This window comes from Microtus oregoni, unplaced genomic scaffold (assembly GCF_018167655.1).
Source record: "Microtus oregoni isolate MIOR12 unplaced genomic scaffold, Mior012 000054F_ref0000373, whole genome shotgun sequence".
Classification (NCBI taxonomy): Eukaryota; Metazoa; Chordata; class Mammalia; order Rodentia; family Cricetidae; genus Microtus; species Microtus oregoni.
Window position 1 is genome coordinate 2,234,530 of NW_024543830.1, and position 24,505 is coordinate 2,259,034.

Consider the following 24,505-nt stretch of genomic DNA (forward strand, 5'->3'; position numbering starts at 1 on the left):
CAGAGCTACACAGAGAAACTCTGTCTCAAAAAACAAAAATAAATAAATAAAATATCTTTAAATAAGCAAATGTCTACTAGATATAACTTACCTTGCTGTCCATCTTGCATTGTTACAATAAAGGGCTGGCCAATGCCTCCAGTAGGGAGTGAGGTCTGGATATTACCCAGAGGCCCTCCATCAGTCACTATGGTGATGACCCTCTGGCCGCCACTCCCCACCACTTGCTGGATTGATGAGTCAAGTGAATTTCCTTCTTCGATTTCCTCTAAATTAGCTAGGGATAACAAAAGTGAATTCAAAATGTCATATATATATATTACAAGTTTCATCTTCTTTTTGGAAAATAAATTTTTTGGTTGATTTTTTTTTTTGAGGTAGGGTCTTCTGTTTGTTTTTTTGTTTGTTTTTGTTTTTTTCGAGACAGGGTTTCTCTGTGGCTTTGGAGCCTGTCCTGGAACTAGCTCTGTAGACCAGGCTGGCCTCGAACTCACAGAGATCCGCCTGCCTCTGCCTCCCGAGTGCTGGGATTAAAGGCGTGCGCCACCATCGCCCGGCAGAGGTAGGGTCTTCTATACCCAGACAACTCAGCCAGTCTCAGCCTTCTAAGTCCAGGACGACAGGACTGAGCACCAATAATCTTCCAGAAAAGCTTTAATGAGTAACCAGTCAGGAGAGAAGAACACAGGGATGCTGCTAGAACAGTATTTTCTTTTTTTTTTTTTTTTTTTTTTGGTTTTTCGAGACAGGGTTTCTCTGTGGCTTTGGAGCCTGTCCTGGAACTAGCTCTGTAGACCAGGCTGGCCTCGAACTCACAGAGATCCTCCTGCCTCTGCCTCCCGAGTGCTGGGATTAAAGGCATGTGCCACCATCGCCCGGCTTAGAAAAGTATTTTCTAAAAATGTCCTCACCTAGATGTTAGCAGTGTTCAATAAAGAGGTCCTCGGTGCAGTTGGCAGCGTACACTGCAATCACAGCACTGAGGATCCTGAGGCAGGAGAAATGCCTTGACTTCCAGGCCAGCCTGGGCTATGTAGTGAGATTCCTTCTCAAAAAACAGAAAAACAAAAAACAAAAACAAAGATCCAAGTCTCAAATAACAAAAAGAGATTGGTGCTACGAATAAATACATTTTGAAAGGCTAGTTCGAATGCACTTAAACTTTCCAGGTGTGACGGGGCATGATAAATCCTATTTGGGAGACAAAGGCAGGAGGATCTCAAGTTCCAAGCTGCATATAGAGTCTGAGGCCAACCTGAGCTATGTGAGACCCCATGTCAAAGAAACCCAAGTAGTATATATACTTTTTAGGGGTAGTGGGATAGGGGACAGGGTCTCACGTAGTCCAGGTTGGCCTTAAATTCACAGTGGAGTTGGGGATGATCTTGAACTCTTGATCCTCCTGCATCTACCTCACAAGTGCTGGGATTTCAAGTGTGAGCTAACACGCCAGGATCTTGAACTAGGTGGTGGTGGTACACACTTAAACCCAGCACTCTGGAGGCAGAGGTGGGTGGGTCTCTATGAGTTCAAGGTCAGCATGGTCTACAGAGGGAATTCCAGGCAGCTTCATGCAAGAAACCCTGTCTCAGCAAAACAAACAAATAAACAAAAAACCCCTGGACCTTGTGACTTGTGAAAGCTAGGCAAACATTCAACCTGAATTACATCCTAGCCTGTGTGAGTGTGAGTGTGTGTGTTACACTTTTTGTCTGGGCCAGTATCACCAGTTTTAACAGGTTACTGAGCACTTGAATTTCTCCTGTAGTGTATGACATGCTGTGTTTCCCCAAGATCTTAGAATCCCATTTTTAGGCATCATTTTTAAAGTCTAAGTAAATATATGAAACTTGAAAAAAAAAACCCTGTAAATTAGTATAGATAATTTAAGAATATGGTGACATTTAACAGTGAACTAGTAAAACATTATAGTAAGCAATCAATGGGTAAAAGTTAACAGATGAGCCGCATGGAAGTGGCCTTTCCCATCTGACACATAAACAAGAGCTAACACTATAGACTCCCCACTGTGCGCCAGGTCCATTCCTGAGAGTCTATCTGTGTGGGTGCCGTTGGCATTGGCTGGTCAATAACCCACAGGCCAGGGGAAGCTTCTCCTTCTTAACAGGAGTCACAGACTGAAAGTCACCGGGAACTTGGCCTCCGTGGAGCGTGGCCATCCCATCCACAGGAAAGTCAATGAAAACGACCTGTTGGCACCTCACAGAAATGAAGGATAAACTGGGCATGGTAGCAAGCAGCTGTATTCCTAGTCCTTGGGAGGTAGAGGCAAGGGGAGCCGGAGTTGAGACCCATGAGCCCCTAATTCAGAAACACTGAACACTTTTTGATCCGCACCCAGAGAAAGCACCAAGTCTGAATGTTACAGTGGAAATCTAAGACAACCAGGCCGGATGAGCAACTAGTGACCTGGAGAACTTAAGTGATTCACCCCAATCCAACATACGTTTCTCCTGACACCACTCACTTTCTTGAACAGCTCCAAGGACTAGAACTCACTCTGTAGACCAGGCTGGCCTCAAACTCAAGAGACCTGCCAGACTCTGTCTCCTGAGGGCTGGGGTTAAAGGTGGCTGCTCTTCCAGAGGTCGTGAGTTCAATTCCCAGCAACCACATGGTGGCTCACAACAATCAATAATGGGATTTGGTGCCTCTTCTGGTGTGTAGGCATACATGCAGACAGAATGCTGTATACATAATAAATAGTCTTTAAAAAAAAAAAAAAGCTGGGCAGTAGTGGCACACACCTTTAATCCCAGCACTCAGGAGGCAGAGACAGGTGGATATCTGTGAGTTCGAGGCTAGCCTGGTCTACAAGAGGTAGCTACAAGACAGGCTCCAAAGCTACAGAGAAACCCTGTCTTGAAAAACAAAAAACAAACAAACAAAAAAACCCACAACAAACAAACAAACAAACAAACAAAAAACAGAAAAAGAAAAAGAAAGTGTAGTCGACAGCTGCTTCTGGAGTTTTTAGGAGACTGCATGCGGAGCCCTACCTCCAATTACCTGCCCCAGCTATATAAATTCATAAAGCTTTTTTTTACACGCTACCAACACTGGCTAAGTAACTTGAATTTTTTTTTAACTTTGTATGTACGGTGCACAGATTGAGGTCATAAAGACACAAGTGAAAATTGGTTTTCTATCTACCATGTGAGTTCCTGGTAGAAGCTCTTACCTGCTGGGACATCTTGCCAGTCCCTGAAAACTTACTGTTTTCATTATTAGAAGGGCATTCTGCAGCGCATCTGCCCGACTATACTGGAAATGCCAGCACTGTATTTCCAGCCAAGCTTAAGCACACGAGATAAACATGAGAAGGGAGCAGGAACATGCCTGTGTATTTCAATACCTATTTCCCCCCCTGAGCCAGGGTTTCTTTGTGTATCCCTGGCTGTCCTGGAACTCACAGAGATCTACCTGCCTCTGCTTCCCGAGTGCTGGGATTAAAGGTGCCTGGCTGCTGAAGTCCTGGTTTCTAGTCCCAGCAGGGAGGGACACACTAAGGAGGTAGAGGGTGGAAGATCGAAAGTCCCAGGCTAGCCCAAGCTAAGTAAGACTGCCTTAAAAATTGACATATGGACAGATGCACACACATGCATATTTCTTTACGTATAATTACATTTTTTGAGGCAGAATAATTTGCTGAACATACTGCAAGAGGGCAGTGGGATGGGCAGTCCCTAGAGTGCAGGCTTCAGCCTGTTGGTATACTTTTTTTGTATGGAGTGTATGTATGTTCATGCAGAGGGCAGGGGTCGGCCTCAGATGCTGTTCCCCAGGAAGTGGCCATTTTGTTCTCCTGAAACATGGTCTCTCTTGAAATCATGAACCTGGGGTTCCCTGATTAGGCTATGCTGGCCTCCTTTGTGTGTGCGTGTATGTGCGTGTGTACGGGGTGAGGGTGGGAGGAAGAGCCAGGATCTTACTGTGTCATCCATATCCTCTTGCCTTAGCCTTTCAAGTGCTGGGACTGCAGACTCAGCTGCCTGTTAGTCCTGAATATTCTGTTGGGTCCCTGTTTTTCCTATCTTTTAGCCTGTCACAGCAAGGCTAATGTAAGAACTCACAAACCCTCCCCAAATAAGCCAATGATTAAGCAAGTTTTAGATAAATTGTGTTGGTGTCATACTGGATACGGAACCCAGGGCTGTGTGCTTGCTACGCAGCACTCTACGGTGCAGCAGTGGTCGCCATCTGCTTCTTTCCATGGAGGCTGGAACATACAGGGCTATCAAGTCACTAGCAATCAAAAACTTTTAATGTGCTAGGTTTTAAAAAATTACTTCTGCATATATGTATGTACCTGAATGAGTTTATGTGCATCACATGTGTGCAGGTATCCCAAAGGCCAGAGGGAATTGGATCCCCTGGAACTGAAGTTACAACAGGCAGTTATGAGCCTTCTGATGTGGGTGCTGAGAAGAGAACCCAGGTCTTTGCCAAAGGAGTAAACCCTCTTAACTGCTGACTCTTCTCTCCAGCCCCCTGTTTGTCTGTTTGACAATAAAATAAACCAAACAAACAACAAACAGAAGAAGAAAAAGAATGGGCTGTGAACACAGATCCAGAGTGTGAGGCCCCAAGTTCAATGTCTACACTGAAAAACAACCATTTGAGAAATGTTTTTCCTTTCCTTTTTTGTGGTACTGGAGATTTAGTCCATGGCTTTAGCAGATCTTTAATCCCAGCATCATTTAGGGAATTTTTATAATAGTGGTAATTAGACAGACTATCCATAGGAAAATGGGATTCTGCTCATTTTTATGCTTAAAATAGATGTCTCATTATCCGAGCATTACCTGCGGATGCTTTGGTGTTGGCTGAAGAGACAAAGCTAGCGAGGTTAACGACCTCTCCAGAGGTGAAGATGAATGGAGCAGCCACAGTCACAGGGTTGCTCACTGGGTTGGCTCTCTCGGGGTTGACGCTCACCTGATTCTGCATTGCTTCCTACCAAACAAACCAGAATATGGCAAAGTCAGAACTTTAGTCATACAGTTGCTGAATGGCCCTCCCTACCAGTGCTCCAGCAGGCAGAACTAGCCTGCATAGGATGGCAGGGAGCTACGACCTTTTTCTCTACTGAAGCAGCTGGCTTTCCCGGGCTTGCTTCTGTTTGAGAAAGCAAGGCTGCGCTAGTCACAAAGCTTTCACATGCTCCACTTAACCTCAAACGTGTAAAGAGAAAATAAAAAAAAAAAGGGAAGAAACTGGTCTGGACAGTCTAAAAGGCATTTTGCAGCACCTATATTCTGTGACCAGTTATCTACAAGACAAGGTGCTAGTAGAAGATCCCTGCAGAGAACAATATTCTCTAGAGTTTATCCCACAACCTGTTCCATTCTGCCACTGAAGAAACTCCTCAGAGAACATATAACAAGCAGATAAATGAGTAGCAGGTTTTGAAGTCTAGTTCCATGCGCTACACCCTTGCTTCCGAGGATGTCTGCTCAATTTGGTGAAAAGATCCTTATCTTGCATTCTTACTCTCAGAAGTTTTCTACAAACATAACTACTAAAAAGTACAGTTATGAAAGGACTTTGGACAATAACTGAAAGTTGAGGAGAATAACCAGTCTTTGTAAAACCATCTGTCATGAAAACAAACAAAAACTGAAGATGCAAAAGCAGCTATTTTTCGTATGTAATTATCCCCTTGACTGAGGACTGCAATTGAGACAGATTATCCATTCTCCGGATACTGTTAAACTCCTTCTTCATCTGCTACTTCTTCTACCTTCTACCAACTTCCCAGAGGAAGCACGGGCAGGCTGGTCTAGCCTGAAGGAAGCAATCATATGCTAGTTATCATTGTCTTCTCCATCCAATGTGTGTGCCAACTCCAATTACCGTTTTAAAACAATCACATCAGTCCTGAATCTGAGTTTCTAAATCCATATGAAGCAGTTCAAACTGTAATCCCAGCAGCACTCCAAAAGCTGAAACAGGATCATGTTGAGTTTGAGGTCAGCTCGGACTAGATAGCAATTACCAGGTGAAGCAGAGCCACGTGGTCATCTTTCTACCCCCATTCAAAACAAAACAAACAAACAAAGCTTCCAGCCTTGGGTGGTGGTACAGCTTTAACCCCAGCACTCAGAAGGCAGAGGCAGGTGGCTCTCTGTAATTTTAAGGACAGCTGGGTCTACAAAGCCAGTTCCAGGAAAACTAGGCTATACAGGGAAACCCACTTTTAAAAACACACAAAATAAAACAAAAAAAGCTTTTACTATGTTCCCAGTGCCCACATAAGAAGCTACTTCACAGCCCCGGAACAAGAGCCCCAGCGCCCGTCCGCCTCCCCAAACTGCAGAACTGCACTTGTTCTCCAGCCCTTCCATGTCATCTCACATCTCTCTGTTTTCCATTTATGTCTTTCTAGCACAGAATCTTTTTTTCCCTGAGAAATGAATTCTATTATTGTGTGTGTATGGGGGGATGGGCATATGCACGTAGAGGTCAGAAAACCATGGGCACCTTGCACCATGTGGGGTCAGAGAATCAAAATTGGGTCATCAGACGTGGCAGGTGCCTCTACCTGAGCCATTTTACTGACTCAATTAAATTTTTTTTCCACACTTAAATTTATTTACTTATTTTTTAAGACTCTCTGTGTAAGCCACATGGTGATGGCACACACCTTTAATCCCAGCACTCAGGAGGCAGAGGCAGACCAGTCTTATCTACACAAAGAAACTCTGTTTTGAAACACCCCTCTCTCACCAAAAAAACTGTGTAGCTCTCTTTGGGAACTCAGGATACAGACTGGAACAGTCTAGAATTCTGAGATTCGCCTGCCTCTGCATCCTGAGTGCTGGGATTAGTGGTGTGTTTTTAGTCAGTGTGCATGTGTGCACGCACACGAGGGTCAGAAGACAACTGTCAGGAGCTGGGTTTCACTTTCTAGCACGTGGGTTCCAGGGACTTGAACGCAGGTTTCAGGCTTGGCAGCAAAAGCCCTTACCCACTAAGTCATCCCCTAAATATAATTTTTTGTTTTCTTTTAATTCAATTTTTGATGGTTTCAGGATCTGCCTTTATGGGGAACAGGTGAAGGGCGCGGGAGTAGAGAGGTGGGGTCTCTGCCTTCAGGTCTGGGTATTCGCTTCCCTCGTGTGGGTATGAGGAGAGACACTGAGGCATCGTACAAATATGCCACAGGCGCAGGACTGTTGGTTTTTTATTTGGATTTTGTTTTTCTGAGACAGGGTCTCAAGTAGCCCAGGTGGGACTTAAATTTGCTATGTAGCTGAAGCTGCCATTTGAGCTTCTATGCCTTCTACCTCCATGTAATTCACAATGGTGGATTAGATAAACATGTGCCACCTTGACTGGAGAGCGACTGTGTGAGGTGTATGTGCGGGAGGGTGCAGCCTGCGGACAACCCTGAGTATTGTTTCTCAGATGCTAGCTCCCTTGTTTTTCTGAGGTAGGCTCTTATTGGTCTGGAGCTCATCAAGTAAACAACGCTGATTGCCCAGCAAGCTCTGGAGAGCTGTCTCTGCTCCCCCAACTTTGAGATTATAAACACATTGTTTCTGCAGCCGTTTTCCACATTTTTTAATTACAATTTATTTGTCGTGTGTGTACATATGTGCAGTAGTGTGCCAGGGCACACACACATGCATAAATGCTAAGGCATGAATTCCTCTAATTTGTAACATCCCCTCTAAATTGCAACATCCGCTCCAGAGAGAAAAGAGAGGCGACCAGTGAAAAGCCACACAGCAGAGAACAGAGGATTGGAGGATTCCCGAGGGCCCCTGCCATCAGTGTGTCAACAGTTGTGGGGAGAGACTCTGGCCAGCCAACTTCACATGTTAGGAAGTGGAGCTCCCTGTAGCCGGCTAGAGTGCTCCAGGGCTGCAGCTGTCCACGCTGGGATGGGTGTCCTGGTGACAGAGCTGCTTTTCTGTTAAATCTCTGCTCCTTATAAGATGCCCTCATCCACTCTTCCGTTAATAACCACAATACAAATTCACTGCTTCACCAAACTGAATCTGGTGTACATATCACTACTTTGATCTGCCATGGACTCCCTTTCTGGAGTGAGTAGGCAGCATGTGTTCTGTCTCCCCAGAAGTCTGTCTTATGATAGGAGGTCAGCGGACACTTGCAGGAGTTGATTTTCTTATTAAAGGGGGGGTACAGGAAATTGAACTCAGGCTGTTAGAATTGGCAGCAAGAGCCTTTACCCACTGAGTCGCCTCACCGGCCCATTCCTGGCTTTTGTGCTTGGGTTCTGGGGATCAAACTCAGTTTCTCGTGTTTACAAGACACACCTTCCGACTAAGCTATCTACCAGCCCCGAGAACAACTTTCTTTCTTATTAAAATGATTTTCTTTTTAATGTGTGTGTGTGTGTTTCTGCACGCACGTGCCTATATGAGTTTATGTGTACCATGTGTGCACAGGTGCCAATGGAGGGCAGAGGAGGAAATACGATCCCCTGGAACTGAAATTTAGGCAGTTGTAATTTACCCTATGTGGGTTCTGGGAACTGAATCTAGGTCCTTTTCAAGACTGGTAAGTATTGTGTTATTTCTTTTTTTTTGGTTTTTTGAAACAGGCTTTTGATGTGTAACAGCTCCAGTGGTCCCAGAACTCCCTTTGTAGACCATGCTGGCCTCAAACTCACAGAGCTCCACCTGCCTCTGCCTGCCAGGTGCTGGGACTAAAGGTGTGCACCACTATCGCCCACTGGTAAGTATTTTTGATTGCAGAGCCGTATCTCCAGCAGCAACAAACCTTTTTTCTTTCTTGTCTTGAGACAGGGTCTTACTATGTAACCCTGGTTGGACTGGAACTCGCTTTGTAGACCAAGGTGGCCTCAAACTCAAACTCAAGAGATTTACCTGTCTCTCCCTACTATGCTAGGATCAAAGGAGTGTGCCACTGTGCCCAGCCCGTGACTTTTAAGATTGTCAAGTCTAGTTTAACTAGAAATGGAAACTTTAATGGAGAGAAAAGCAATGGACAGTCAAATAAATGTTCTTTTTTTCTGGCTACATTTCCATAAATTGGGCAACTCTCAGAACCAGAAAAGATATGTAGAGTTCTGCTCTACAATGTCAGCACTGAGTAGTCCCAAAATATTGCTCTCTAATTACCACAAACAATTCAGGACTTTCTATAATCCTATTAAAAAAAAACAAACAAAACAAAACAAAAAAACCTAAGGGAAGGCCTGATTGGAGAGGCTAGCTCTGACTTCACAGTGAGACTGTCTCAAAACAAAGGCCAAGCACAGTATACAGCCTGTAATTCTAGCATATGTGAGGCAGAAACAGGAGGATCAAGAGTCATCTTTAGCTACGTTCAAAATCTGAGATCACCCTGGGCTACTTGAGACCCTGTCTCCACTGGGTGTGTGTGAGAGTGTGTGTGGTGTGTGTGTGTGTGTGTGTGTGTGTGTATGTGTGAAAGAGAGAGAAAGAGAGAGAGAGATGCTAACACAGAGTCATATGATTGAAGCATGATAGAAGTGCTATTTTGATAAAATGGGGAAAATTCAGCTCTCTCAAAATAGTCTATAAGCTGAAGTGTACTTTGGGGAAGATCAAGGAACCATACCTGAAGGATGACCAGAATCTCAGGATTGTTTTTCTCCAGTGCTATGTCAAAGGCAGACTTGTCAAATTTGCTAAAAGCATGGACATCAGCTCCATATTTGATAAGTAACTCAACGACATCTCGATGGTGGTGCTCTGTGGCCCAGTGTAAAGCGGTCATCTTCAGCATGTCCTTGGCATTCACATCCGCACCGCTCTGTTAGAAAAAGGCGACCTTTCTGTGATAATGGTTACAGGGCTCAGGTGTAAGATCCCATTGCAACAGAGAGATTTAGCTGTAGCTCTCACTTAAGGAGGATCAACGAGAAAAACATTTCTCAAGTCCGCCTGAGCTGAGACATTATGCTTCCAACGAGTGGGTCTGCTAAGGACAGCCCCGGGAAACTCTAACAGATGGCTGAGGAGGGGCAAGGAACAGACTTTGTTGCATTTATTAGCAGAAAGCTGAGTAGGGCCTGAAAAAAAAAAAAAAACAAGCACAAGTACAGAGAACACCTACAGAAAAGAATGAAGAAAATCAATAAAACCTGTTAAGTCTTTAAAAAATTAGAAAACAAACTCATCCTCATGACTCTTGAAACATGGTTTTCATGAAAAAATCAATTTAAATAAATAAATAAATAGAGATGCAACTTAATGACCAGCTATTCTCACGTCTTTCCCGCGCACTCCCCCACTATTTAAGACAGTGCGGGAGGTGAGTGTTTCACATCATCACCCCACCGTTCTTGCTTTACCCTAACCAGCAGCTCCACAATGTGTGCATGGCCGTCAGCTGCAGCCATATGCAGAGGGGTCCTGTCCACCTTGGTCCGGGCATCCCTGCTCACGCCTGCTCGAAGGAGCACCTCTGCTGTGGAATAATGGCCGTACTGGGCTGCAAGGTGAAGAGGTGATGTTCCAAGCTGTGGGAAAATAATACTCATTGAATTCTACTGTGTGTAGAACTGAATCATTTTGAGGTAGAGATACATGAACAATAAATGAATCCTATAGTATTCATCCTTGAAGAAAAAAATCTTACAGGGCAGATAAGATTGAATAAATAATAGAATTAAAAATTAATATACATGGGCTAGAAAGATAACTCAATGGTTAAAAGCACTGAGTTCAGTTCCCAACACCCATGTTAGGTGATTCACAGCTGTTATTCCAGCTGTAGGTGACCCGACACCCTGGTTTCCAAGGACAACTGTACTCACATGCCCACCCCACACAGACACACACATATATAATTAAAAACAATAGAAATCATAAAATTAAAGTATAATGATTTTGAGTTAGGTAGATTTTAAGCATGGCTTACAAGACAGTTTGTTTTGTGTCAAGAAGAGTAATCTGGGTGGTGGTTACACCTTTAGAACCAGCATTAAGGAGGCAGAAGCGGGTGGATCTCTGTGAGATAGAAGCCCAAGAAGCCAGGGCTTCATTGAGAGAGACTGTCTCAAAACAAACAAACAAACAAAAAAAGAACCAGTTGGACCCTGAAGTTATGAGTTAATCATACTACAACAATCATTACTCCATCATAAAAATTGTGAGCATCAGTCAGTGCTTAGAAAATTCATCAACCACCAGGTAGTGGTGGCACACACTTTTAATCCCAGCACTTGGGAGGCAGAGGCAGGCGGATCTCTGTGAGTTTAAGGCCAGCCTGGTCTACAAAGTGAGTTCCAGGGCAGCCTGGACTGTTACACAGAGAAACCCTGTCTCAAAAAACAAAAACAACCCGAAGGGAAAAAAAAGGAAAGAAAGGAAATCTGTGAATGCGGGTTGAAGAGATTAGCAGTTAAGAGCACTGGCTGTTCTTCCACAGGTCCTAGGTTCAATTCCCAGCAACCACATGGTGGCTCACAACCATCTGTAAATAAATCTTAAAAAGCAAAACCAATGTGTTTAGATGCCCTCCATTACTCCATGGACCTGAATCTTCTGAAACTCTTTGGTCTCCAAGTTGAGTTGGTTAACAAGCTCACTATATTAAACTATTCTTTCTTTTCTTCTTTCTTCTCTCTCTCTCTCTCTCTTTTTTTTTTTTTTTTTTGAGACAAGGTTTTGTATGTAGCCCAGGCTGAACTGGAACTCACTCTGTAGACCAGGTAGGTCTCAAACTCAGAAATCTACCTATCTCTATATACTGAGTGCTGGGATTAAAGGTGTGCACCACCACTACCACCTGGCCTTTCTTTCTCCCCTGAGACAAAGTCTTACTATGTAGACCAGGCTGACCTTCAATTCATGGTTAATCTTCTGCTTCTGCCTCCCAAGTGCTGGAGTTAATGATGTATACTACTAACTGGCACGCCTTTAATCCAAGCACTCAGGAGGCAGAGGCAGTCGGATCTCTGTGAGTTTGAGGCCAGCCTGGTCTACTATGAAGCGAGTTTCAGGACAGTCAATATTGTCACAAAAACAAACAAAAAGATGTATACAACCATGCCTGGTATTTGTAACATTTATTTGCATGTATGTGTACATGTGTGCACACACAGGTGTATATGTGTGAGGTCAGGACAACTTCTGGGAGCTTTATATTTGTTTTTTGAGAGAGGATTTCATTATGTAGCTTTGGCTATCTTGGAGCTTGTCATGTAGACCAGGATGTTCTCAAACTCAGAGGTCTTCCTACCTCTCCCTCCCAAGTTCTAGGACTAAAGACATATACCATCACAACTGCAAATAAAAATATAAAAATAAAATAAAAGAGGGAAATTCCCAGTATTTTTTTTAAAGATTGATTTATTTATTATGTATTCAGGGTTCTACTTGTATGTAGGCCAGAAGAGGGCACCAGATCTCATTACAGATGGTTGTGAGCCACTGTGGTTGCTGGGAATTGAACTCAGGATCTCTTCCAGAGGTCCAGTCAGCGCTCTTAACCTCTGAGCCATCTCTCCATCCAAATTCCCACAATTTAACAGCTCACAATTACTACTACCCATTGACAGGCAGCTTTCACACTGGAGGAGAACTGCAGTCAGGCAGCACAAATAACACTCCTGCAGGAGGCAGGAATGACAGAGCACAAGAGGGAGCACCACACCTCTTCAGCTCAACTCACCCAATCTGTGGTGAACGGGGCCCCGTTGGCCATCAGCGTTCTCACTTCATCATCTTGGCCTTTTCTTGCAGCTTCCAGCAGCCTCTTCCCCAAATCCACCAGAGACATCTTTATGCATAGGAACAAAAGTATCCAGGGAGCTGCAATTCAAACACAGGGGAAGCAGCAGCCTGTAAAATGTTTTCTTGCACTTTGTTGGTTTTCTCTAAGACATGTTTTGCCAAGCAGTCCAGGTTGGTTGTAACTCACTATGCAGCCCATGAAAGCATGGAACTCAAAATCTCCCTTCTTCTATTCCTCAAATGCTAAGCTATAGACACGTACCACCATAGTGAAATGTGTGCACAAGATGTTTTTGTTTGGGGGCCAGGAGCTCACATAGCCTACGCCAACCTCAAATTTGCTCTTTCCGACTCTACCTCCCAAGTGCTAGGATTACAGCCTGGAGTCACCACACCTGCTGTTTTCCTTTCTGTATTCTGAGAGAGGATCTAGCTGATGTGAAACTTAGGCCACAGCTCAGGTAGGCCTTGAATTTGTGATCTTCCTGTCTCAACTTCCCAGGTAGATGGGATTACTGGGTTTTATCACCAGACCCAGTGGTGGAATATAATTTTAAAGAACATAGTTCAAGGGCTGGAGAGATGGCTCAGTGGTTAAGAGCATTGCCTGCTCTTTCAAAGGTCCTGAGTTCAATTCCCAGCAACCACATGGTGGCTCACAACCATTCTGTAATGAGGTCTGATTCCCTCTTCTGGCCTGCAGGCATACACACAGACAGAATATGTATACATAATAAATAAATTTAACAACAAAAAAAAAAGAGTTTAACAGATCAGTTCTTTAAAAAAAAAAAAAAAGAACATAGTTCAAAAAACATGCATTCTGTTGACAGAGGTTTCTGTCCTGCCAGGTCCTGTAGCCATTCAGTCCCAAACAAACACACAGAGGCCTATCTTGCTTCCTCTACATATCTTTTGACTTAAAGTCTGGGTGACAAGGCAGGAAGTAGAGGTGGGATGATGAGAACAGGAGAATTCTGGGAAGAGGAAAGACTCAGCCTGCAGTTATCATTCAGACACAGAGGAAGCAAGATGAGAATGCCTCGCTGATAAATGTACTAAGCCTTGGCTAACATAGACAAGAGTAATGGGCTAATTAAAATGTAAGAATTAGTTAATAAGAAGCCTGAGCTAATAGGCCAACAGTTTATAATTAATGTAGGCCTCTGTGTGTTTCTTTAGTTCTGAACAACTGTGGGACTGGGTGAGACAGAAATCTGTCAACAGCATTCTAATTTCTAAGCAAGGCACAAGGATAGCTATCTTTTAGATACTGCTTGACAGAAATTTTGAGTTAATCACCCTTAAGGCAGGGCCTTGGTGGACCATGAGCTAATCCTGCAGCACATGACTAGACTGGATGAGTAAGGCACGATCATTTCTCTGGGCCAAGAGAACAGGACAGGGTGTGTAGACTCCTCATTGGCTTAGCCTTTGATGAGCTCAAAAACTGACCAATTTCAATAATGACTCCCTCGGTCTTAATCCAGTTCCTCTGTAAGACATAAAAGGCTACTAGGCAGGGCTTGTGAGATGGGTCAACAGGCCAAAGTGCTTTTTACAGAAGCCAGATGACCCGAGTCCCATTCCCCAGAACTCTGGGTAGAGGCGAGAACTGACTCTGACTCTAAGTCGTCATCTGTGTGCGCACAGTGGAGCGCACCCACGTCATACACAAGCAGCAACAAAACACTGGGCGGGCATGTGGAAGCAGTCCTTTCGGAGAAGCACTCCCACTCTTGGGAGCTCTCATTTTCTCTACTAAAAAGCATCTTTTCTTTTCTTTTCTTTTCTTCCTTTCTTCCTTCCTTCCTTTCTTTCTTTCTCTCTTTTTTTCGAGACAGGGTTTCTCTGTGTCCTGGAACTAGTCCTGTAGACCAAGCTGGCCTCTGCCCGCCCCCCCCCCCATGCTGGGATTAAAGGGTGTGCCACCACCACCCAGCAAGGAGCATTTTTTCTAAAACGAATTGCAACTGTTAATCTTTTTGTTCTCTAGGTATGGCAAAATGATGCAATGCCGATCAATCTTTACAGACAGCAAACTGGATTTTTTGTTTTTGACAGAAACTCTGTAGCCCAAGCAGACTTTTAATTTACTACGTAGCTGAGGATGACCTTCAACTCTTGGTCCTGCCTTCACTTCCCAGGGACTGAGATTATGGGCAAGTGATACCAAGGCCAGCATGGCAAGAATAAACTCCCATTGACCAGTGATTTGCTTAGGACAGCAGTTCAAAAGTGTGATTTATGGCTCCTGAGCCATACTAGTAACCTTTCAGGAATCCATGTGGTGCAAACTATTTTTGCTATACTACTAAGGCATCATTTGACTTTTTTTTTTTAAAGCATCTTAGCATTTATAGTAATAGTGAAAATATCATGGAGGGTATAATTGCTCTTGCCTTTGCCCAAACCAAACTGTGAAATAAGCTTACTGTATTCACTGCCACGTGCTCTTGAGGGGGAAAAGCAGGTCCTGTTTAAGAAAGTCCTTGCCCTGAAAGAAGGTGCATACCTGTAACACTACTGCTTAGGAGTGGAGGCAGGCAGATAAGAAGCACCAAGCTTCAACTACACAGTGAGTTCTAGACAGACCTGGGCTATAGGAGGATCAGTCTCAATTTATTTTTTCATTCTCTCTCTCTTCCTCTCTCCCCATCCCTTCCTTTCTCTGTCTCTGTCTGTCTGTCTGTCTGTCTGTCTCTCTCTCTCTCTCTCTCTCTCACACACACACACAGAGAGAGAGAGAGAGAGAGAGAGAGAGAGAACAGCTTGCTGAGCTGGTTCTCTCCTTCCACAATATGGCTCTAGGGACTGAACTCAGTCACCTATGATCCACCTCTCCAGTCTGACAGCCTGAGTTTGACCCTAGGATCCACATGATAAAAGGAGAGAAGAAACTCCAGAAAGTTGTCCTCTGACCTCCCCACACACACCACAGAGTACTCATGAACCACCCCCTCAAAAAATTAAAAAAATTCAAAGTAGGACCTTGTGGCAAAGGCCTGTAATCACAGTAATCCTGGTTTCTTGGAGGCTAAAACAGGAAGATTTTAAGTTTAAGATTCCTAGCTCAAAATCTCAGGTCAAAGGCTGGGGATAGAGTTCATGTCATAGAGGGCTCTTAGCATGCCAAAGCCCTGGGCTTGCTCTGAGCACAATAGTGCAAAAATTCAAAGCCTATCTGGGCCAAAATATGAATTCAAGCATAGCTTGGGTAATTTAGTGAGACCTGCCTCAAATTAAATAGCAAAAACAAACAAACAAACAAACAAACAGCTTAATAGTACAACACTTCTTTACTACATACAAGGTTCTATGTTCAAGCCCCAGTACATCCAATAATAAAAATATAAGACAGATAATTGTTTTTAAGGTACACAGCACAAAAATTCTTTTCAACTAATTTTATTATTTTTAAAATCATTTCTGTGTATGATTATTTTTGCCTACATGTATGTCTGTGCACCACCTGCATGCAATGCCCTCTGAAGGTCAGAAAAGGGCATCAGATGCCCTGGAAGTGAAGTTACAGGAAGTTGTGAGCTGCCATGTGGGTGCTGGAAATTGAACCTAGGTCCTTGAGAATACCACCCAATACTCTTAACTTGCTGAGTCATCTCTTCAGCCTTTACAATTATTTTTTATTTTCTGGTGCAGAGGATGAAACCCAGGCAGGGTATTACTGAGCTAAATTATCAACCTTGCAACTAACTTTTAAGAAATTACCACATATCTTGTGAGCTATGTAATACAATGGCAGAGTGCTGGTCTAGCATGCATGATGCTGTATGGACCACAAAAAAAGAAAAAAAAAATTTACCACCTGCCAAGCGTTGGTGCAGCATCAAAGAATACCTACCATCAGCTGGAAAAGCTAGTAAAAAGCTAGGTGTGGCCAGGCCTGCTGGCTCATGCCTGCAACTCCTTTGTAACTCTCCTCACAGGATGAAGACAGCATAAAAGGATGAGTGTCCCTCCTCTGCTGTCAGACTACTGAGACAATGGACTTCATTGAACTTTCCCAGGAAGCTCATTTTGGGAGAAGGAAGAGGCTGAGCCCAGGTGCCAGGCTGAGAAAGTTGTCACCTCAGAAAGATCTCACAGTTCTGAAAACTTGTCAGATCACCTTGCAGGAAACAGGAGCCAATGACAGCCGTCGGGCTACACCTTGACCACTAACAATCAGTTATGCATCACACCTTCTATTGACCTGAAATTCATCTATTTTTTTTATTTATTATGTATACAGTATCTACCTACATGCACACCTGCATGCCAGAAGAGGGCACTATACCTCATCACAGATGACTGAGCCACTATGTGGTTGCTGGGAATTGAACTCAGGACCTCTGAAAAAGCAGTCAGTGCTCTTAACCTCTGAGCCACCTCTCCAGCCCCCTCATCTATGTTTTTTATATTAGAACCCTAAAACAGATAGGTGGGTGTCACTCAATCTCTTTCCAGTGTGGCCACATTGAATAAATTCTTTTCTGTTTCATTACTAACAGTGGATTTAACTGACACATTTGAGGATAGGTGGCCACGCCTAGCTTGTCAGGGATGACAGGCCGCAGCTCTGACCCTAAAACGTATGGTAACAATTCTGGCAAACCATGGCCAGGAGAAAACAGTCAGTCACTCACTCCCAATGGAGAGGAGGGCAGCTGCTAGGGTCACGTTATTCCAGGGACTTTCTTTCAAGACAGAACCTCTCTACAAAGCTCTGGCTGTTGACACTCACTATAAAGACCAGGAACACTTCAAAACTCATTGATCCGCCTGCCTCTGCCCCCTAAAGGCATGTCCACCATAGGCAGCTAGGGACTTTCGTCTTTCCACTTCAGCTTCCATCTGCTGCTGCTGTTCTACCCCTATTTGGTGAAGCACAAAAATGGGCTGTACTTGGGATTGGGCTCTTTTATTTACTGACTGTTTTTTTTTTGGGGGGGGGGGTACAGGGTTCCTCTCTTTGGAGACTGTCCTGGAACTTGCTCTGTAGACCAGGCTGGCCTCAAACTCACGGAGATTCATCTGCCTCTGCCTCCCGAGTGCTGTGGTATTGGGCTCTTGAGAATTTTCTCCAAGGCTTTGTCTTTTGTATTTTTTTTAATTATTTATTTATTATGCATACAATATTCTGTCTATGTGCATGTCTGCAAGCCAGAAGAGGGCACCAGACCTCTTTACAGATGGTTGTGAGCTACCATGTTGCTGGGAATTGAACTCAGGACCTTTGGAAGAACAGGCAATGCTCTTAACCACTGAGCCATCTCTCCAGCCCGAGGCTTTGTCTTTTGTAGTTCTGAGCTGCTGGTTTTGTTGAACTATTTGAGTTATTATACTGCTTGTACATTGGGCCTTGTCAAGCTATTTTCTATTTGCATATGTATATATACATGTATGTACATATGTTTTGTCTGCATAGATGTCTGTGTACCACATGTGTCGGTCTTTCGTGGCTATTATCTGTTGATCATTTGAGAGAGAGAAGCAAGCATGCAGAGAATCTGTGATTTATGTAACCATGGAAAATATTAAGTTCATGTACCTTGATGGCCCCTTGGGAAATTCTAGCTATCTTTTGTAAATGCATCAGTTCTAAAACCATCATGGGGCAGAACTTAGTTTCCCCACAGAGTTTCTGAAAAAACAGCTGTGGCATGGCCCTGGTCCCTTCATTTCCCACTTCTCTGAACTTGCTGTTCCTGACATGCCTGCGTTATAGTGTGTATCTATGACATTACTGTGAGTATCTGAGGACAGACTTGGGAGCTGCTCCCCCTGGCTTTGTCAGCCCTAACTAAAACCTTAGCTAACTGAGACAGTGCTCTGAGCGCTGTCCTCCCCACTGGAGTGCTTTGGAGCTGATGTTTCAAATGCTAATTCTAGAAACGGCTAAGAAAAAAAAATTGTTACAAAATTTACAAAAAATAGCTGATCTTCTAAAAGAAATGCTTTGGAGAAATAATCTGATTTACAGAAAATACAGATTATGTATTTAAAATGACACTCACTGGAGACATAAAAGTTTAAAATTACAAAATTTCTATCAGATAAACAGATTTTGATTAGGTTTCCTTTCAAAACAAATTTATGAAGAAATTAAGTTTTACACTTCGGCGTCAAGAGTACCTAAAAGGGCCGGGCGGTGGTGGCGCACGCCTTTAATCCCAGCACTTGGGAGGCAGAGGCAGGCGGATCTCTGTGAGTTCGAGACCAGCCTGGTCTACAAGAGCTAGTTCCAGGACAGCCTCCAAAACCACAGAGAAACCCTGTCTCGAAAAACCAAAAAAAAAAAAAAAAAAAAAAAAAAAAAAAAAAAAAGAGTACCTAAAAGGTATCCAAAAGGACATAAGAAAATTATTTCTTTATTTGGCACAGGGTCTCAAGTAGCCCACACTAGTCTCTAACTTGCCACACAGTCAAGGAAGACCTTGGGGTCCTGATCCTTTTTTCTTTACCTCCCAAACTGCTGGGATTACAGGTCTGTGGCAACACATACCAGTACATGAATGAAGCACCGAGGACTGAACCGGGCTTTGTTCATGCTAGGTGAGCACTCTGCCTACACAGCCATATCCTCAATTTTGACAGAATTTTTTTTTTTTTTTTTTAGGTTTTTCGAGACAGGGCTTCTCTGTAGCTTTGGAGCCTGTCCTGGAACTAGCCCTTGTAGACCAGGCTGGCCTCGAACTCCCAGAGATTCACCTGTTTCGACAGAACGACTTCTAAATAATGCTCACAAAAATTCTTTTGTGGGGTTATTGCTATTATATCCCTTTTCAGGACTATTTCATCTTTTTACAGTTACTTATTCTGTGTGTATGTGTATATGTGGAGGTCCGTTCTCTTTCCATGTGGGTCCCCGGAACTGAACTCAGGTCTTCAGGTTCAGATGTAAGCAATTTACCTGCATCGTGTTTCCTCAGCTCATAAATTTCCCTTTCAATAGGAAAATTATGGAGCTACAATCCCTATGATCAATAACATTGAGCACATTTGTAAGCTTACTTTATATGTAACAAAAAAGATCTATGTTATTGCATATGAGAGGAGGCTCTAATTCCTTGTTTAAAGAATGGTTACATTTTAAAATACATTGTTAATTGCTCAGAAAAAAAGGGTTTTTATTGTTGTTTTGAGACAGGGTCTCTCTATAATCTAGCTCTGGCTGTCCTGGAATTCTCTATGTAGACCAGACTGGCCTTGAACTCACAGAGATCCACCTGCCTCTGCCTTCAAGTATTGGTGCCACTATGCTTAGCTCTCAGAAAATTTCTAAACTGCTTTTGGCTAGCAAATTTAAAATGTAAATATAAAACATACATTTTAGGGGCTGGAGAGATGGCTCAGAGGTTAAGAGCACTGCCTGCTCTTCCAAAGGTCCTGAGTTCAATTCCCAGCAACCACATGGTGGCTCACAACCATCTGTAATGAGGTCTGGTGCCCTCTTCTGGCCTGCAGGCAGACATGCAGGGAGAACACTGTATACTTAATAAATAAATAAATATTTTTTAAAAAAACATACATTTTAGGATTGGCATGTATATAGAGTTATTTTGCATGATTTCTGGGCTTTGATCCACATGGAATATACATATATTTTCTGAATGTCAAAATAGGTTAATTTTGCTATTAGTTTAATTGCTAATAAAAAATACATTTTGTTGTAATGCTATAAAGGTGGATGCTTTATTTTTATCTTTTTACTATTTACTTTTAAAACGGTATGTGTATAGTTTTGTATCTGTGGATATGTGCTCTTGGAGGCTACAAGAAGGAATCTGTCCCTTGGAACTGCAGTTATAGGTGGATTTGGGCAGCCTTATTTGGTTGCTAGGAATAAAATCAGCAAAACCAGTTCATAATCTTAAGCACCGAGAAATCTCTTCAGTCCAGAAAGTGGGTATTTTAATATCCAATTAATTATTACATCATAAAATTGATAAGATTTTATATTTTATTGAGCTACCTGCTTGAGGACCAGCAAGACAGCTCAGCACATAAAGGAATTTGCCACCAACCCTGACAACTAGAGCTTTATCCCAGGACCCACAGATGGAAGGAAAGGGCAGGCTCCTGAAAGTTGTCCTCTGACCTCCACATGAATACTGTGGGCATGCACACTCCTGCCCAAATCAACCTGTCAATTAATGTAACTGTTTGTAAGGTGATGGCTCAGCAGCTTTCAGAGGCCCCAGTCTGGAGCCTGAGCTCTAGTTCCATGAGGTCAGACACTCCTCTTCTCGACTCTGCAGGCACTTGCACTTCACACATGCACACACCGCACAGACAATGTACAAAATTAAGAATAAAATGAATTCGGAGCTGGAGAGATGGCTTGGAGATTAAGAACAGTTGCTGCTCTCGCAGAGGACCTGGTTCAGTTCCCAGCACCCGCATCAGGATTCTGGTGCACTCACTCTCTGTGGTCTCCATGAGCTCTGCAAGCACATGGTGCAGACAAGCAGACACAAGTACACACGTGTAGACAGAGGCAGGTGGATCTCAGTGTCAAGGCCAGCCAAGAGCTACACAGTGAAACCCTGTCTTAAATTTTCCCCCCAAGACACGGTTTCTCTGTGTAACCCTGGTTGTTCTGGCACTCGCTCCACAGACCAGGCTGGCCTCAAACTCAGAGATCCCCCTACCTCGAGTGCTGGGATTAAAGTTGAAAATAAATCTTTAAAAAGAAAAAAAAATATTGCTGGCAGTGGTGGTACTTGGGAGGCAGAGTGCGAAGGCTCACCCTGAGTTCAAGGCCACCATGGACTGTGAGTTCCAGGGCAGTCTGAGCTATACTGAGAAACCCTGTCTCAAAAACAAACAAACACACCTTAGCAAAAAGTCAGAGCTCCTTTATGTTTCTGTTTCTGTCTTTTAATGACCTCTTTGAAAGCAAAGTGATTTTAAATATAAGGTGATTTTGGTACATTTACTAATCTACATATTTGTGACTTAAACATGTAGAGTGGAACCTACATATATTATGTAGACATTTGAAGAGTAAAATACATGTAAATTTAGAATGTGCTAAATGACTGCTAGCTGATCTGTATTATACAATGGGCATCATGTCTGGGCTGCCAACATGTAGGATAGCTAATGAAATTCTTTGATTTTTTAGGCTTTTTTTGTTTGGTTTTGTCAGGACAAAGTTTCACTAAGAAACCCTTGATGGTCTTGAATTCAGAGATCTCCTGTCCCTGTTCTCCAGCTGCTAGGATTAAGGGTGTGAGCCCCAACCCCATCTTGTCTCTGATATATGTGTATGCATGTGTATGTGGTGTGTATAGATAGATAGATAGATAGATAGATAGATAGATAGACAGACAGATAGATATAGGGAGGGGGTTGAGACAGGATTTCTCTGTGTAGCCCTGGCTGTCCTGGAACTCACTCTGTAGACCATGCTAGCCTCAAACTCACAGAGATCCTCTGGCCTCTGCCTCCCGAGAACTCGGATTAAAGGCATATGCCACCACCTCCCAGCTCGTTTCTGATATTTTTAATCAGCACTGCTCAATGGCAGAAAAGAAGTCTCAGTGGGTAAAAGGTAAAAGCACTTGCTGCAAGCTTAATGGAATTCAGTCTCTTGGACCCTTACGGTAGAAGAGACCTGACTTGGAAAGCTGTCTTTGGATTCCTCACATACCCCATAGTTACATGTACATTCATACACATAAAATCAATACTGTTTGGGCTGGAGAGATGGCTCAGAGGTTAAGAGCACTGGCTGGGTCGGCAGTGGTGTTGCATGCCTTTAATCTCAGCACTCAGAAGGCAGAGGCAGGATGATCTCTGTGAGTCTGAGGCTAGCCTGGTCTACAGAATGAGTTCCAGGAAACCCTGTCTCGAAACACACACACACACACACACACACACACACACACACACACAGAGAGAGAGAGAGAGAGAGAGAGAGAGAGAGAGAGCACTAGCTACTCTTCCAAAGGTTCTGAGTTCAATTTCCAATATTCACATGATGGCTCACAACCATCTATGAGATTGCCCTCTTCTTGCACTTGTAGACAAAGCACTCCTACATAACCAAACAAACCCGTTCAATAAAAAGTGTGCCATTTGGGTAATCCTGATCTTTGAAGCCATCTATTGGTCTCAGAATGAAAATATTTCATTTTGTACAAATAAAACACACAGAGAAATGAGTCTGTGGTCAGGTGTCGCTAAATTACTAAATTTGTGAGGGTCTAACATTGGATTTGTTGGTGTGGTAGACCTAGGGAACTACAGAGTCTACATTTTGTTTAATGAGCAGAAGTTGTGCTACTATAGGAAAGATTTCTGTACAGTTCTGTGCAATGGTGCCAAATGTTGCTGTCTCCTTTACATGTTAAATATATTTATATGCCTGCTGTATTGGATAAGCTCAGATGCATGGTTTAGGAGCCAACAGCTTGGGGTCAACAGCTTGAGGCCTACACTAGAATTGCTAGTGGTGCTTCCTTTTCCCAGACCTGTGCTCATGTGCTCCTAATTGTACTGACTAGTTAGTCGCTTTAAACAAAGATAATTAGACGTGCCCTAACAATGTGCACTCCAAGCAGTGCCTCTAATAATTAAAGGCACTGGTCACTTAAAGAGTACTCCTATAAACAACACTTAATCTTCAAGCTAGTTTCACTCAACATTTGCTCTTGCTGACTGGATTTTTGTGAAGCTTTTTAATGGCTGGCTGTTAGCATTCTGTAGAAGAACAACCTCCAACAAAAGAGTGAAAAGCATTTCTGAGAAGCTGGGACTACCCCACAGGAGAGACTGAACTCAAACACAAGAGTAGATTCCATGAAGACCTGATCTAAAAAGCCACTCCGTCTGTACCTTTTATCTGCTTAAAACTATCAAGGTTTTATTGGTACAACTCCTTGACATCTGTCCCTCTCCCAACGTGGGATCAGACCAATCTGAAGCGATCACCATGGTAAGAGGGACAGCTGAGATCATCAGATATCGCCAAGCTGTCTTCAGTGAAAACTGTTTAGAGACAAGCATGGTGAAGGGGAGGAGTAAAAACAGTCCCCCTGGCATGATGACATTTGCAGGCAACCCCACCAAGCTGGGATCCTGAGCCAGGATGATGGTGAGTTGGAGGTTGGCCTAAGTGTCACAAAATCCTGTTTCAAACCAGGAAACCCTGTCTTAAATTATTCCCCCCAAGACACGGTTTCTCTGTGTAACCCTGGTTGTTCTGGTACTTGCTCCACAGGCCAGGTTGGCCTCAAACTCAGAGATCCCCCTGCCTCTGCCTCCTGAGTGCTGGGATTAAAGGCGTGCATCATGACGGCCTGGTGGGAAACCCGTTCTTATATTTGGTTACTTGCGGGAATGTCTTTGGTTTCTACTTGTATTCTGGTAAAAATGGCCTCCAAGAAATCTGTTCTTTTTGGCTCTCCTTTCCTATCCTGTCACTCCTGATTTACCTGAAGCACCTACCTAAGTTTTTTTTTTAAATATTTATGTATTTATTATAGATACAATATTCTGTTTGCATATATGCCTGCTAGAAGAGGACACCAGACCTCATTACAGATGGTTGTGAGCCACCATGTGGTTGCTGGGAATCGAACTCAGGTCCTTTAGAAGAGCACGCAATGCTCTTAACCGCTGAGCCATCTCTCCAGCCCCCAGCACCTACCTAAGTTAAAATGCACCTATAAATAACAGTATTTTAGGGCCACTGAGATACATGGCTCAGAGGGTGAAGATGTTTAAGCATGACGACCCTGAGCTGGATCCCCAGTTTCCACATCATGGGGAGC

The 24,505-nt window shown here is 43.4% G+C and overlaps 1 protein-coding gene across 3 annotated transcripts in view; it reads right to left on the bottom strand.

Moving 5' to 3' along the window:
* The window catches only part of LOC121437919 (GA-binding protein subunit beta-2), a 39,622-nt gene that overhangs the window by 12,650 nt on the left and 2,467 nt on the right, over positions 1-24,505 (bottom strand). For all 3 annotated transcript variants that reach the window (XM_041638047.1, XM_041638046.1, XM_041638045.1), the window contains exons 2-6: positions 12,661-12,800; positions 10,337-10,504; positions 9,601-9,795; positions 4,827-4,977; positions 92-277 (exon numbers count right to left, since the gene is read on the bottom strand). In XM_041638047.1, the coding sequence (XP_041493981.1) occupies positions 92-277; positions 4,827-4,977; positions 9,601-9,795; positions 10,337-10,504; positions 12,661-12,768 (808 nt within the window). In that variant the 5' untranslated portion in view covers positions 12,769-12,800. The remainder of the gene's footprint in view (positions 1-91; positions 278-4,826; positions 4,978-9,600; positions 9,796-10,336; positions 10,505-12,660; positions 12,801-24,505) is intronic.